The 15,943-nt window shown below is 43.3% G+C and overlaps 1 protein-coding gene across 2 annotated transcripts in view; it reads right to left on the bottom strand.

Annotated features, from left to right (window-relative positions):
- Positions 1-15,943, bottom strand: part of PKHD1 (PKHD1 ciliary IPT domain containing fibrocystin/polyductin) — a 236,131-nt gene that overhangs the window by 205,607 nt on the left and 14,581 nt on the right. For both annotated transcript variants that reach the window (XM_042032908.1, XM_042032909.1), the window contains exons 14-27: positions 15,800-15,935; positions 14,832-14,946; positions 13,751-14,026; positions 13,202-13,288; positions 12,478-12,571; positions 11,884-12,026; positions 11,074-11,204; positions 10,113-10,297; positions 9,491-9,629; positions 7,601-7,755; positions 6,888-7,072; positions 5,776-5,898; positions 4,110-4,215; positions 2,953-3,231 (exon numbers count right to left, since the gene is read on the bottom strand). In XM_042032908.1, the coding sequence (XP_041888842.1) occupies positions 2,953-3,231; positions 4,110-4,215; positions 5,776-5,898; positions 6,888-7,072; positions 7,601-7,755; positions 9,491-9,629; positions 10,113-10,297; positions 11,074-11,204; positions 11,884-12,026; positions 12,478-12,571; positions 13,202-13,288; positions 13,751-14,026; positions 14,832-14,946; positions 15,800-15,935 (2,154 nt within the window). The remainder of the gene's footprint in view (positions 1-2,952; positions 3,232-4,109; positions 4,216-5,775; positions 5,899-6,887; positions 7,073-7,600; positions 7,756-9,490; positions 9,630-10,112; positions 10,298-11,073; positions 11,205-11,883; positions 12,027-12,477; positions 12,572-13,201; positions 13,289-13,750; positions 14,027-14,831; positions 14,947-15,799; positions 15,936-15,943) is intronic.

Here is a 15,943-nt window from a genome sequence, read left to right as displayed (position 1 = left end):
CAGCCCGAGAATGAAACAAGGAAGGAAGGAAGAAGCGCTAAGAATGGAAAATGAGCTTAACACAGCAGGTGCTCTCACAGTTCAAACAGCTGCCAAGCTCCCTGCGGTCAGAAAAGCCTGTAGCATGTGTCTAGGAAGTTTGGGATAGAAAGGGGGCTTGGCAGGACTCGAGACTTGGAGTTGTGAGGGAAGTCACTGAGGGATTCGTTCCATGGGGCACTGAGCAAGCTCAGCTCTCCTTCGTGCCAGACTGAGCCTCTTCAACACCATGCAGGATCATGCCCGGCACAAGCCAGACTTGTGCTTGATCTTTCTTCAGCATCCAATTCCAAGGTAAAGAGTCAAGGTGTCCCTTTGCTTTTCCAAGCAACTAGAAGACTCAGGGGTATTTCAAAGAGAGACTGGAAAGACAACAGGAGCGGGCATTAATGGCAATTCTAAGCTGGAGTTTGTGCTTTGATGCAATTCAGAGAAACTTTAAAAAAAAAAGAAACGTTACTTGAAACTTAGAGCTTTTTCTCTAGTTCTCAGCCCTGCAGAGTTTTAAGATTATGGCTGAACAGACTGCTCAGACAGGTACTAATTAATGCAGTGTATTAATTAATGCAGTAATTAATGCAGGAGAATTATTTGTATTTAATAGCATGGCTATATTGTAAACCTACTGAGCTTTTATCCCTCTTTTCACATGTGATGCAAGCAACCTTCTGTGTTAAGGTAATCATATATTAATGGCAAAATCCCTTGTACACTTTCCTAAAATTACCTTTTCCTGCTAATTCTTTAAACTACCAGAGAATTACAGAAGTTTCATCTTGATTTCCTCTGGCTGGCAGTAAATCCAGGCCAACAAGAGCAATCAGATACATTAACAGCAAGGTCCTGCTCTTCACTGGAACATGGGAGTATCTTTAGAAAGGCATTCCATGCTTCTAGAGTTAGGTCATGGGGATTCCCCAGCATGGCACCACTGAGACCAGGGATATTTTGACAAGAGGGAGCTGAAGCAGCAAAGTACAAGGTGCTTCTTGCTTTCCCATCTTCTAACATTAAATTTGCAGAGTCAGAAAGAGCAAGAAGTGAAAACTGAATCCGCTTGTCTAATGAGAGAGCTGTCAGATAAGGAGCTTCAGATTTAGAGTTCAGAATCCACGAGTGTTGTGTAAAGACTGATGCTTTTAAGTTTTGATATCTACATTATATCTATATGCAGTGAAATACTGCCTGTGTGCACTTTACGATGAGATTGAAGAGAGGTATTTGAAATGGGAGAAATTAAAAACACAGATGGAAGCTGTAATTCTTTCCAATTATAAGCGTTCCAGGCACATGTAACGTAAGATAGCATTATGTTTGCTTTCTTTTTAATGAGTGACAGATCACTGTAATTGGGAGAAGGAGTGGATTTGCCAGCAAAGGAAAGAAGAATCAAGGCCCAAGCATTAAAACTTGCCATTGATGGATTGTTTTTAGAGTTTTTTAGATTCATTTGGGTTGTCCATTAATTAAAAGTGATTCTTAACCTTAGTGTACTATATGATCTAGTCATTAGGGAAAAAAATGGTAGTAAAAGAGTTAGAATAATTTTCTTCCCATGCACCAAAAAAAAAGAAAACAACCCAAAAAAATCAACACCAGAAAAAAATATAAACAACCCCCCTCCCCCCCAAAAAACAAACAAACAAACAAAAAGAAAACCACAAACAAATCCAAACCCGAAGAATAAGGCAGCCATAACTTCTAGCTTAGGAACCCTGTGTTATTCCAAGTCCATCCCATGCTCATCATCCATGGAGAGGTTTACAGGCCATCATTCCTTTTCTCTGGCTGATCCAAGGTGGCCAAGCATGGCACAATCAGATCTCCAAGCCACATGTCTGAGCTGCAGCAAGGCCAGTACTGCTCTCAGTGGTGTTCATTACCATGATCTCAAAAATGAAATGAGGAGATTCCCAGAAAAATAACTGGGTGACCTTTGCCTTTGTCAGAGTAGACCTGGGCCATGCTGTTTCTGGTGCATTCCTTGCTGCTTGAAAACAAGGGATAATCTGAGACTATCTCTCACTGCACAGTCCAGGTGTATCAAGAGTGTTTGCCACATTTCTCATTGGGTTGACAAGATTCATCCCTCTTGAAAAAAAAAAAACCCAACCAAAAAAAAGAATTCTTTCCAGCTCTTGTCTTCAGGTACGGAATTTATCACTCTTTATTTCCTCTGCTGTTTCAAGGAGAAGAGGCATAATGGGAATGGAAGGAGATTCAGTTTAGCTTTACCTTCTCTAAGTTTCTTAGCCTTGTGCCTAAACACAGGCGAGTCTTCCATTTTATTCCTCAGAATATGAATTCACTTCAGTGGGACTGGGATTAACCAGAGTTCAGCCATTTCACAGTTATAGAATCATGGATCGTTTAGTTTGAAAAAACCCTCCAAGATCATTAAGTCCAGCCAGTAACCCATCACTGCCAGGCCCACCACTAATCCATGTCCCCAAGTGCCACGTCTACACATCTTTCAAATCCCTCTAGGGATGGTGATTCCACCAATGCCCTGTGCAACCTGTTCCAGTGATTGGCAACCATTCCACTGAAGAAATTTTCCCTAATACCCACTCTAATTAGGCCAGATTAATTCAAATACTGCAAATCTACATGTGACATGGGTATGGGAGGATGAGTATGAAACACTAATGATTTGCTGAAATGAATATATGTGCACTTGAAATACAATTCCCAAACAAAACTGCTTGGGAAACTGGTTGCCTGCACAGAGAGCCAAGGGAAGTCTGTCAGTCTTTAAGAAATTTTTGACTGTGTTTTGGGTCACACACAATGTGTCCAGCCATAAAATGTCTTCTTCAGGTGAAAATTTTGGTAGTGAGAGTACGGAAGAACCAGAACACGCCATGACAAGGAAGAAGCAGGAAGCAGCTCCCTTGGAGGGTCCACACCTACCAATCTCTGAAGTCGAAGGAGGTTCAACAGCTCCCAGGACTGGCTCCACTGCCAGGAAGATCCCTTGTCCTGCGGTGCCATTGAGGGCGAAGCCGTGAGGTGTCACCAGCAGTGTCACCAGGTAGATCCCGACCGGCAGCCTCGGCACCTGGCAAACCACTTCTGTTTGATTCAGAGTTGTGATGAGGCAGCTCCTGTTGTTCACCTCCACCTGCAGGGCTGGCTTCTCCTCGCCAAAGCCAGCTCCTCTGATAACCACTGTGGCCTGGGACCCTTCACCTGAAGGAATATAATCATCAAGGTGCCTCATGAATTTTGACATATCAATGCCCAGAATTTAATTTCAGCCAACAGTTAAAAGTTTTTACCAGCTTCATCAGGACGTCCTAAAAACTACACCACTGGTGATTTCTCATTGTCCCATGTAACAGCAATTCCTGCCTGTCCTTGTCCAGCTGTTAGATGTTTCCTTAAATTTTTATTAAAAATAACTTGAGCCAAGAGATGTCTTTTGCTTTGGGCACCAAACCTGCCATTGTTTCTCTCCCCTTTATGCTTCTCCCATAGAATCACAGAGTAGTTAAGGTTGGAAAAAACCTCTGAGATCACCTCTGTGCTCACCCCTAAACCATGTCCCCAAATACCACATCCACGAGCCTTCTGAACCCTTCCAGGGATGGTGACTCCACTGTGCCCTGGGCAGCCTGTTCCAGAGACTGACAACCCACTCAGTGAGGAAATTTTTCCTAACATCTGTTCTAAACCTCTCCTGATGCACATTAAGGCCATTTCCTATCATCCTATTTCTTGTTCCCTGTGAGAAGAGACCAAGCCCCACATGGCTGCACCCTCCTGTCAGGGACTTGTGGAGAGCAAGAAGGTCCCCCCCGAGCCTCCTCTTCTCCAGCTGAGCTCCCGCAGCTGCTATTCAGCAGACTTGTGCTCCAGACCCTTCTGAGCTCCGCTGCCCTTCTCAGGACACACTTGTACACTCAGCATGTCTGGAACTGGAGCTGATCCTAAGTGACCCATAAAAGTGCAGCTTCCATAAAATCAAAAATTTCTAAAAGGATGCCCATACACATGAAATCATCAGCACCTGGAACATCTTTTTCACAGAATTTTTGCCATTTTGTTCAGACAGCAGGCCCCGTTACCTGATGAATACTCCACATCTCTGACTATGGGTGTCAGTTCCTGGCTGAACTGGAAAGAGCATGAGCCAGAACAGTTTGCAAGGACATCATTCACCATGACCACCACCTGGGGACAGAGGAGAGGGTTACCTTAAAGTTAGTAAGGGAACAGAGGTGTTTTCTAGAGCCACAGCTTCCTGAGAGATGCTGGTAGCCACCCTGAGCTACTGAGAGCATGCAGTGTCAGAACAGGGCACAGACGGAGAGCTGCTCACCCTGCTGCAGCCTCACTGAAAATTTAATTGCACATTTGAATAGCAAATTTCTTGGGTTCATTCAAGGCACAGCAGAGCACAGCTTTGGATGCTGCATCTCCCACCATCCTGGGACCCACACCTCCTCAAAATCCTGTTCTTCTAGTCATCCACTGAAGACCGTTCTTGCCTTTCCCCAGTTCTTCCCACTTTGCCTTGGGAACAAGTTTATTATGTTTAAAACACCCTGGAAGACTGATTAAAATGAAACCCATGATGTGTCTTCTCAGCATGCAGCCCTCAATTTTATTTTTTGCCCCTTGTTCATGCTGAAGGAAAAAACTGGGCTGTGACCTTGATTGTCTAAAAGAGATATCAAGAAATATCCCTCCTGAGATCTTGATATTTTAGAAGAGTCAACTGGCAAAGGATAGGGCATAAGAAAGCCTCTCTTTATCTCTCTCCAGATATTAATGGTGTGCCAGGAGAGTACACCAATGCCTGCAAAAAGAAAAGCAACTGTCCCAAAGAAGTGCAAGGAGCACAGAAGTTGCAAAGCACTCTGCTTGAATAGAGACACAATAATTAGAGGGACAATTTTATACTTGTGCTAGCAGCAAGCCAGAATAAAGCTTCAAAAACTACCAGAAAATCTGTTTGCTGGTGGTGGTCTTGTTTCACTGGGGCTGTTTGCGGGTTTGTGCAGCACAGATGGAAAAGATGTCATAGGTGGCTGAGTCACTGGAAGAAAAGCAATTCTCATGGCTGGGAACCAGGCTCATGAAAAAAGCAGGATGACTTGGCCCCAGATGTTGCACAGCTGGGCTTGAAGTACATCCAACATCATCACCCTGTTATGGCCACAGTGCCTGTGAGTCTGTTAGAAACGAAGCCAGCAGCAGCCACCGTTCTGCAACATCTGAGAGCAGAGCTGGAAACACATTTGTCCATCCAGCAGACCAGAATGATTCCTCTTCCAGCCAGGAAGCCCTCCTTTCTCTCTTTTCCTACTTGGGGAATTGAGATCCATGGAGGCTCAGGACTTGCCTAACTCACAGATGAGTATCCCAGCAACCAACTCATTTATTTTGCCCATCAGTGTTGCAGGTGAATTGTGTCATTCCCAGTTTGGTGGCCAGCACCACAGGACCCACCAAGAGTGGGAGTTCAGAGGTTGTGTCACCCCTTGGTGACTGCCTCAAAAAAAATGAATTGTCCTCCATCACCCATGATCACCATTCTCAGTACCTGCAACAACTCTTGGAGGCAAATCCTGCTCCACATACCAGGCAGCAGAATGTGAGAAATTTATGGCACAGAACATCAGATTCCTGAAAGGATTTAGTGGCAGAACAAGGTACCCCAATACCTGTGAGACCCCTGGAGCTATACAACCCTGCTGAATCAGTGGGGAGTGTGAGAGCTCAACTCACCTGTGTTTGGTTATGGGGGGTGGCAAGCATGTCCCCAAATATTGGTCCAATAAACACACCCCCATCATAAACTACACGAGTAGAAACAGTTGGCTTCAGGCCAGTGAGATTTTCGTCAGAGACCTGGCGAAGATCAAGGAATTTAAGTTTCTTATCTTTTTCTGTCCTGTGATTTTAAATTAAAACAGAATCTTTACATGCAAATAACTCCTGGAAACTTCTTCTCACCCTTCTTCCATGAATCACATCTCTGGGTCTAAATCTTCATTACTCAAGGTTTCACAATACCTCCCTGTTCCCACCCTCACCTTGCAGACAGGGAGATGGCAAACTGAGAAAAAGATATTCAGGAGACAGATTTACAAATAAACTTTTAGTACTCAATTATATAATTTGGAATTAGGCACAGAAAGAGCTTCTCAAAGACATGACTTTAGGTGAAACAAGGGCCTGTGCAAGAGCTGAAGATGCAGCTCAAACTTTTTTCACCCTCCAGGCCAACATCTTGAGCATTGGAACTCACTGATTTGTTGAAAATAATGTTACACTTTTAGGAGCTGAATATCCAAAGAAATAGTGTTCCCTTTTGAGGGAGGAAGAAGCCCAGCCTGAGTCCTTACTCAAAAAGATCCATCTGCTTGAAGCAAAACTAGCATGACAAATCTTGGGATGGGAGAGTGTAAAGTGAACCTTTTCCTGAGGCTTATGAGAGCCAGATATGGAACCAGACAAAATAGTTCTCAGAAAAATACCATCTTGGCAAATAAGTGATGCCACAAATCTGTGATGAGCTTCAGTTACTGTACTGAAACATTATTGTAGATATAATTAATGAAGATTTCATTTCAGTATAGCAGCCCCTTTATTATGCAGAAATTACATTTAAGTCTCCTGGTTTTGAAGTGAAGATTCAATCTAATTTCTTCTCCCGCAAGAGTTTTTTTTTTTTAATGATTTAATCTGCAGTTTTCTTAAGCTGCTAGTCCAAATAGGAAGGTTGCCTAAATTTCCATGATGTCTTCATAAAAACAATGATTAAGAGAGTGAATCAGCAAAGGCCAAAGACATTGAATGGGGATTAAAGTGGGGATTAGCAAAAGAAATTACTGTACACTGATAACATTGGGCAAGTCCCCAGCAGTTTTTTTCCAAGTCAGTGTCCAGACACTTTCATAGCACGAGCTGGAGTCTCTGGTCACAGTGAAGTCACTGGTGTTGAAGAAGGGAGCTGTAAAGTTATCCACATTGTCCTGCAAAAGCCTGCGGAGCTGGTGGGCGGAAATGTGCACTGAAACATCTGCAAAAGACATTAGGGAGCAGTGGATATCTCCCTCCCCAGGAGAGCACATCTGCCTGCTCCTAGGAAACGAAGGGGTTTCATTATAAGTGCAAGCCTGTCCGTGGTTCAAACCTCTGCAGCTGCCAAAACAGTGAAATTTATTGGACCCTAAACACCAAAAGATCATAGAATTATAGAATAGAACTGTAGAATGATTGGGATTGGAAAGGACCTTTAAAGGTCATCTAATCCAAGCAATGAATCCTAGACCGGGTTGCTCAAAGCCCCATCCAATCTGAGCTCAAATGTTTCCAGAGATGGGGCATCTACCACCTCTTTGGACAACCTGTGCCACTGTTTTCCCACCCTCATCATGACGAAAATTCTTCCTTATGTCTAATCTGAAGATCATCTGCACTATTTAAAAACAACCAACCTGGCCTGGAGCACACCCAGGGATGGGGCAGCCAAAACTTCTCTGGCTATTAATTCTTCCCTTGGCTTCCTGCTCAGGAAACCCAGGCCCTGACTTGCATCTTGCCTTACCTGGTATCACTGTATTGGCCAAGTGGATGTGGAAGGTCCCTCCAAGAGCTGGGGATGACTTCTGCAGCCTCTGGATGGTGAGGCTGACTCTCACATCCTCCGTGGAGACGTAGAGGTATCCATGCTCCTCGGAGCCCTCCCCAAGCACTGCACCTCTGTGAGACAGAGAGGGGGTCACAGGAAGACATCAGCAGTGGAGACCCCCACTCCTGACACTCCTGTGTCAACCAGCAGCTGAGGGGCACCTTTAGGAGCAACACTCATGAAGGATTTAAAGGAAATGCACCCAGGCCTCAAACAAAACTGGATATTCCCAACTTCCAACTGCATTAGGCAGGCACTGCAACAGCAGAAAATGATGGAAAATGACCTTTTAAAATTAATGATGGAAGAAATAATTTAAACACCATCAAGCGCCAGGGAGTGCTACCCCAGTACTGGTGTTTCTAAAGGACCAGCTCAGTGCAGCCTGGACAGCATCTGCAACATAAAAGCAAAAAATATTTCCCATTTCCCCCTGTAATCTCCTCGAGTCCATGAAAATTTCAACTCCCCTGAGTAACAGGAAGATTCCATATTGTACAATCATTAAGGTTGGAAAGCACCCCTAAGATCAAACCCAGCATTACCAGATCCACCATTAAACCATGCCCCCACACACCACATCTGAACTGGAGTAATTCATGTTCACCCGAAGTCCACTTTCTAAAAGTTAAAATGTTTTTCTCCTTCGCCACTAAAATTCTCGTGTTTCAAGGGGAAAGGAGTCTCTCTGTGGTACAACGATGCCACCGTGTGTTAAGCGTCTGGATAACAAGTGGCTTCTGGAGAGCAAATCGCCAGACAGTAAAACCAAAAGAATCACTGAGCTCTTTGTACAGCTGGTACAAGATTTTAGACAATTTTCCTGTTCCGGCAGGAGTAGGATTTGTGTTGGATTAAATCACAGTCCGTGCTCAGTGATGAGAAAGAGCCAGGTTTGTTTTGAGGATTTCCAAAGACAGTGCTCAGCCCACTCATTTTTAAAGCTTGTGCTGATTCCTGCTTTTCTCTGATATCTTCCTCTGTGAGATGGAAAAGTCCACCCATGCCAAGCACCCTTTTTTCATATTGGTGGGAGGTACTGTGATCAATCCACCTCTTAATCCTCTTTTTATTAGCTAAACAGGTGGAGCTTCTTAAACCTTCCTTTCCTAGGCATTTTCTTCAGCTCCATAATGATGCTCATGGCATTTTTTTCCCATTTTTTTCTAAATACACTTGAAAAATTTGTTCATCAGTGCTATTTTCAGCATTGCAATGTCAGTCTTCAGGCTCCACACAGGAGTAAAGACTTTTCTTCTTCCTGCTAGTTACACCTCTGGTGACACATCTCAACCACCACAAACATCCGCCTGTATTCTCATCCCTGTCCTTTCCTGTTGGTGGTTTGTGTCAGGATACTACATTTGACTCATCTGGATACAATCCAACCTTTACAGGACTTATTTTCTGCCAGTGCAAACTTTTAATGTTACAGTCTCTGATCTAGTTAGAGACTATGGCTCCGATTCCTCTGTCATTGTTGGGAGGAACAGAAACCTCATCTCAGCAAAGAAGGACACCTAAGGTGGATTTCCAGTGCCTAATGTGGGAATTGGTGTCATTAAAGCTGTTATGGAAACACCTCTGGATGATCTTCATCCACTGTTCCAGAAGAGCTTAGATTTCCTTCCAGTCCTACATCACACCTTGGTGACCCACGGACATCTGACACCCCAAGTTATCTCAAACTTATCAAGCAACTCTTGTTTTCAGCAACTGAACCCAGCTGAAAACCAGCTCCAGACACGCTGGGGGAACTGCAAGAGGTGTTACAGAGTATTGAGATGAGCTACTTGCTGTCCCTACCTTGGGGAGAGAAGGGGCACACTGGCACCACAGCCAGACACCCTCCAGGACACGTTGTAGGTGGGAGGAGACCCCACCACAGACACTGCTTCAATTATCCTCCCTCCTGGCCAGGGAGGTTTGGGGTCTCTCTGAGAAACTGAAAGAAAAAACACAAATATTCACCAGAGCAAGGAGAGCAGAGCTGACTGTGCCCAGGTTTTTGCCATTTCATAGCTGGAAACACCTGCCTGGGGATTTTTGGTTTTCAGTTATATTTCATAGAATCATTAAGGTTGGAAAAGGCCTCTAAGTCCACTGTGTGGACCATTCCCCAGCATTGCCCAGTCCACCACTAACCCATGTCCTCAAGTGCCACATCTACACATTTTTGAACCTCTCTGGGTTCACTGTGGTGATTTCACCACAGTCTGATCCATTATTTATTTTCAAATAAACCAAGAATATTGATATTTTGGTAATTCCTTCTTGACTGCTGTCACCAAAAAAAAAAAGTTCAAGAAAAGAAAATTATTTTTGTGCCTGTTGCGAATTTTCCGTTTGAAAAAGTTTTATCCAGCTTTATTGCTATAGATTTAATGGAATATCCTGGGGAAGAAAAAACCAAAAGAGATGCCTTTACCAATCACAGCTCTGTCAGCAATGATGAGTTCATCAAGATAAAATGATCCAGGTGTTTCTTTTTGCAGTACAGGGCTCTGTAAGTTTATCTGATGCACAAATACTGGGGAATTGGCTGGGAGGTCCTGGAGAAGCACAGAGAGGGTCACACACCTCTTCCAGAGGTCAGTGCAGGTGAATGTCCAGCTGGAAGACACCAAGGTTGGGACAACAATCGAATTTGAGGTGATTGTGAAGATTCGAGGTAATACCAGCTCCTGTTGTTATTTCTACTCTAACACAAGCCAAGCCACATGCTCAGTGGTTTGTGATCACTCACCATGTCCTTGTTGGGTTTTCTACAGTGAGAAATAAGGATTTAGATCTCTGCTTATGTTTCCACCCCTGCATCACAAGAGTGGGATATGGGAATGACTACACCTGCTTTATTTTTGGCAAAATCCCACAGTGGCATCAGTGACCTCAATGGGGGTCAAGCCAGAATTCAACCCCTCAGCTCTCTCCAAGTTCTTCAGACACTCCTGATTTTTTTTTTAAGTCTGCCTGCCCTAAGCTTTATGTTTTCTACCCTCGGAATTTGAAGTGAATAAAGAAAATCAAAGGTTACACCAATTTTCAAAGCTTCCAAAGGGTGGAGGAAAAACCAATCAATTCTCTCTCTTACTGCAGAAAATCTACTGGGAAAGAAACTTGGAAATTGATGTCCTCAAAAATCTTCAAGTATACCTGTGTATCACTGAGATGAGATACTGCATGTAGCAAGAAACATGGAAATTTACTCATTAAATCCTCGAAAAAGTACGAAAACGCATTCCAGGAATGCCTCTGCAGGGACAGAGCTTTTATCAGATTACTCCAACTGAGAAATTGTTCCTATATAAATAAGAACTTCCCTCAGTTTTCCCACTGCACCTTCTTACAATGCAAAATATAAACTCTGATAACTAAAATTTCCTGGATACCTTTTAGAGTTGGTTTCGTTGAAGTGCCACAGGCAGGTGAGGTTCCTCCTCACTGGACATGAAGAGACATTGGTGTAGGACACTGAGAGATGAAAGATGTTGCTCATATGGCCTTTATGTGCAAAACACGCCTGCAAAAATGGGGAGAAGATTTTCACCAATCAAAACACAGGTAGTTTATATATAATGTACATGGGAGATGAAGGAAGATACCATGTGTGAATTCTGGTTTAACACTGGATTGTTTGGCCTGGAGAAAACAGAACTCCACGGAGACCTTAAAGCCTCTTCCAGTGCCTAAAGGGGCTCCAAGAGAGCTGGAGAGGGAATAACAGCTGTAGAAGATGGTTTGTGGCACCAGGAGTGCCACAACATGGCGTCAAACTGACCCCTGGGGCTTCCCTGAGCTTTTGGGTTCATTCCTATCAAAAGTAGGAGATGAGCAGGAAAGTGACCAATAATGGACCACCAAAATAACAAAAGGTCTTTTTCCTTTTGTCAAGAAGTGGTCGTCCCTGTGTCTTCCACCTTTCCCCAACACCGTCCCATTTTTTCCTTTCCCACAGCAAGGGTTGTATCCCCAGGAACAGTCAACAGCCAGGTGTGTTAAACAGTATTTACATCTCAGAGATACAAAACCACTCTCACACCCAATAAAAGATGCTCTGCTCTGTGCTAAGACATGATCCTTTGTAGATTTGGGGCAATTCTAAGCAGACCAGAAGACTTTATGTTGTCAATTAGACTCTGAGCATTCAGTGCCCAGAGCTACTCGCTGAGAACAGCGATTCGTTAAGAGCAGCCACTCACATGTGTGTATTCAGTAAGGTCATATCTTGGTAGTGCTGGTGGGGAAGTTTTCACCAGCTGGCTTGGTCTGTGGATGCTGAACCTCCCACAGAACGGCTCAGTTCCACTGACAATGTGTCCTGTGGTGATGATGTTCTTCATATCTGACATATGAAAAACAAGACAAGGAAATGAGAGGTTTCAAAGTGATTCAGAAGACACCAACTCAGACAAAATTCATGAAGACACAGAAAGTGGGTATCCAAAAATTGTCAAACAGTCCTACTCTAAGTATTCTCCTGGCAGAGTTCAAGAAGTGTTTGTACAACACTCTCAGGCACAGATTCCTGGGGTTGTCCTGTACAGGGCCAGGAGCTGGATTTGATGATCCTTGTGGGTCCCTTCCAACCCTGGATATTCTGTCATGATGATTACTATACTGATCATGTTGTTTTTCATGCATACACACAATGAATAAATGATAAATATAAATGCATCCTTATACCCATTAAAAGTGTAAATTTACTACCACTAAAAGTTTAAAGAACATTTATGTCATAAAAGCAGATCAATTCTCACAAAAAGTACTGCTTATTTGCCACAGAAGTTCCCTACCTTCTTTCTCAAAACCATGGCGAAAAAGGATTTTAGCAGAATTTGGCTCCATTTCACATCTTACTGAAAGGAGTTCCTCTATTGCTGTTTGCACCTTTAAAAGAAATTAAGAAAGTGAAAAGCAGCCAGTTACAATCATTTCAGCAGAGACTTCAACACACACATCATCACTTCATTTTTTCACCAGCCAGGGATCGGTGGCACAGCAGCTCTGAATAAGCAGGTAGCCAAATATTACAAGAATAAAAATTTTAAATAATAATATAACAAAATTTATCTCAACAGAGTGTAAACTTTCATGTCTGACAGCTTTCAGGGGTGTGGGACATCCTCAGTCTAATGACTGTCGTGGAGCCATCACTCAGGGTCACTCTAAGATTAAAAAACAGCCACATCAAGAGACTGTGGGCTGTTGGAGAAGCCAGAGCCATACAGCACACATCTGGCATTAGAGAAGTCCAAAGATCTGGATCAATGCAAGCCCAAGGTATCTGGGTGTTGTGATACACTTAGAATACACCTGGGAGTCAGTGTTCACAAAACAAAAAAAAAATCACATTGTAAGACATTCTCAGTTAAAAAAAAACACATAAAAATAATTTACCCCTATATCACATTAACTTTATCTCAGCTTCTGGGCCAAATCTTAACTTCTGTCAAGCACCAGAGTTCCACCAATTCCATCCCAGCAGAGGACCCTGTGTCTGTGTTTAACAGCACCTACCTGGTGAGCTGTAGCATTTGTGGGGATCATTCTCAGCATGTTATTCCAGGAGATACTGAAATAGCCTGTACCAGACACAGTCAACATCTGGTTAAAAAAGAGAAGCAAATAAAGAAATGAAAACAGATGCAAACTGCATGAGACACACACTTCAAACCTGGCATCTTCTGCTGAAGAGGATTTTACAACCAGCGTTTTGCCTTTTTAAGCCTCTGTAAACCAGGGATCCCTTCCAAGAGTCATTTCAGCTACTCTTGAACTGCTCCTGTCCTACAAGGAACGGGATTCTTAGATTAACAGGAGCACAAGGGGTACATGACCTGTGCAGCTGCAAATGGTCCTTAAAGCTCCCGACCTTCAGGAGTTTCACCATTAGGAAAAAACTTCCCTCATTCCTGAGGGCTTACACACACCCACTAACGTATGTAAAAACCACAGACAACTTCAGCTCACAATGCTCTTCTCATCAGCTGTCTCAGAAGGTTGAAAACAAGGTGGAAACACACATTTTTTCACCTCTAGTACCAACAAGGCAGTTGCAGCACTGACCTGCACTTCTGGAAGTCGCAAGGCACGAGCCCGAATTTCGTGCCTTTCAACGCAGTAGTTGTTCACCACATCGGGGTTCAGCCACGTGTTGTGTATCTGGACTCCAACTCTCATCCCCTTGCTGGGTGTCTTTCCATGATGCAGTGCTTCCAGGTAGTACCTGGAACCAGCAGTGAGCTCAAATTTCTGGGATTTTGGCTGCCACAGTTCACTCCAGTTCTTCACCCAGTTCTCCGACCACTCTGAATTGCCAGCAGGGAGAGAAGCAATTCTCACCTGTGTGCAGAACATCCAAATCACAGAATCATAGAATGATGTGGATGGGAAGGGTCCTGAAAAACCATCATGTTCCATCCCTTGCCACGGGCAGGACACCTTCTGCTATCCCAGGTTGCTCCAAGCCCAGTCCGACCTGGCCTTGGACAGTGCCAGGGATCCAGGGGCAGCCAGAACTTCTCTGGGCAACCTGTGCCAGGGCTTTGCCACCCTCAGAGTCAAAAATTTCTTCCTACTCTCTCTCAGTTTGAAGCCATTAAAGCAGTTGGTGACCTCTCTCCAGCCACAAAAGCATTTAGTCCAATGCCACAGCTCCAAAAATAAAAAAAAAAAACCCAATATATTTGTGTTTATAACTGATAACCGTGGGTTGATGGCTGACAAATTCCTTCCCATTATGTAGGAAAAAGCCACAATCTGAAAGAGCTTTGGTTTAAGGTTCAATATCACAAAGAAGATGATTCTTATGGCTCACCCTAGCACTAGTAACAGTTCCCCAAATAACTTTTCATGTATGACTTCAGTTCAGACAGAAATGTGCTGAACTAACAAAAAAAAGTCTTCTAGAAAAGACAATCAATGCCTCTGGTTGCAAGAGTGAGTATTTTATGAGCTAAAAACCCGAAAGGGTTGATGTAAAATATCAAATATAATCACACAGATTTCACTCTGCAATACATTTATAAGAGACAATAAACCAATCCACACTGGGAAAATTCCTACTTGTTATCACCTTAATTAAAACCCTTTTCATCCGCATTTTTCATTTTCATTTCATCTCATTTTTCTCTGCCGAGACTAATACCTTCTGTTCTGGATCTTGGGACAAACTTAAGTAGAGAGATGCCTGCCCATCTGCCTGAATCCAAAAGGTGTAATTGTTGGTCTGAGGAGCCACAAAAAAACCACGGAGTCTGGAGCTAAGCAAAAAGAGAACATCCATAATATACAAGAGTTACAGCAAAGAAAACCCCAAAACAACAAACCATCCCCACACCCCACCTTCACACCTACACAGAGTAACAAGAAAACATCTTTAAACCAAGTTTTAACAAAACAAACCTTGCTATTTTAAAGCTGAAGTAACCTCAAAATGACCCGATTTCACATTAAATGTCAATTGTGCCTTACAAAAGTTTCAAAAAGGAAAGAAAAAACAGCTCCATGAAACCAAGTATGATTTTGTTGGTGGCCACTTTAGTGCATTTCTTCTCAAACAAGGTCTTAACTCTGACCATGCAGGAAAAAGCCAAAACCACCCTCAGAATCAAACAACAAAAACAGAGAAGTGGTAGAAAAATGTAAGAATTCATGCACATTGTACAGTCTTTCAAGGTCATATCTGAAGAGGCAGTGGGAACCAGCACAGTTCAGGAATTTATTTATTTGTATAAACTTCACCTTTGCTGCCAGCATCAGCCGAGAATCTGCCCCTCCACATCTGGCCAGAGTTCCAGCCCAAAATGGCCTCAAACTGGAGCTCCTTCTATTTCCACAACTTTTTTTTTTTTTTTTTTTTTTTTTTTTGGTGGTATTTCAGCATATCTAGGCCAGGTAGAGCAGAAATACTGAGGGAAGGCAACAGGAGGAAAAATAAAGCACTTCACTGCATATTTTAAGCTTCAAAAGGACCTGGGAGCAAAGGGTTTTCTTTGATTTATAGGAGCTATACAGTGAGGCTCTGCTGTAAAGAGCTGTCAGGTGTTTTTGCTGCACCTTACACTGCTAAAGGTGATTGCCATGGCTTCGTCTCTTTTTAAGATCACTGAGTACCTGAAGGACTTCTTTGCCCCAGACAGAAACCTTGCTGGGGAGCTGGCATTAGGTACAAACTGCCATCTGTATCCAGGACCTGCTGCTGTCAGATCAGAGGCATCATCCCAGACTTCAAAGAGAAGCCCTCTGTTTCCTAGAAAG

This window comes from Corvus kubaryi, unplaced genomic scaffold (assembly GCF_017639235.1).
Source record: "Corvus kubaryi isolate FWS band 111438036 unplaced genomic scaffold, C.kubaryi_AGA036_p1.0 37354, whole genome shotgun sequence".
NCBI classification, from domain to species: domain Eukaryota; kingdom Metazoa; phylum Chordata; class Aves; order Passeriformes; family Corvidae; genus Corvus; species Corvus kubaryi.
This window is presented reverse-complemented; position numbering and strand designations above follow the sequence as displayed.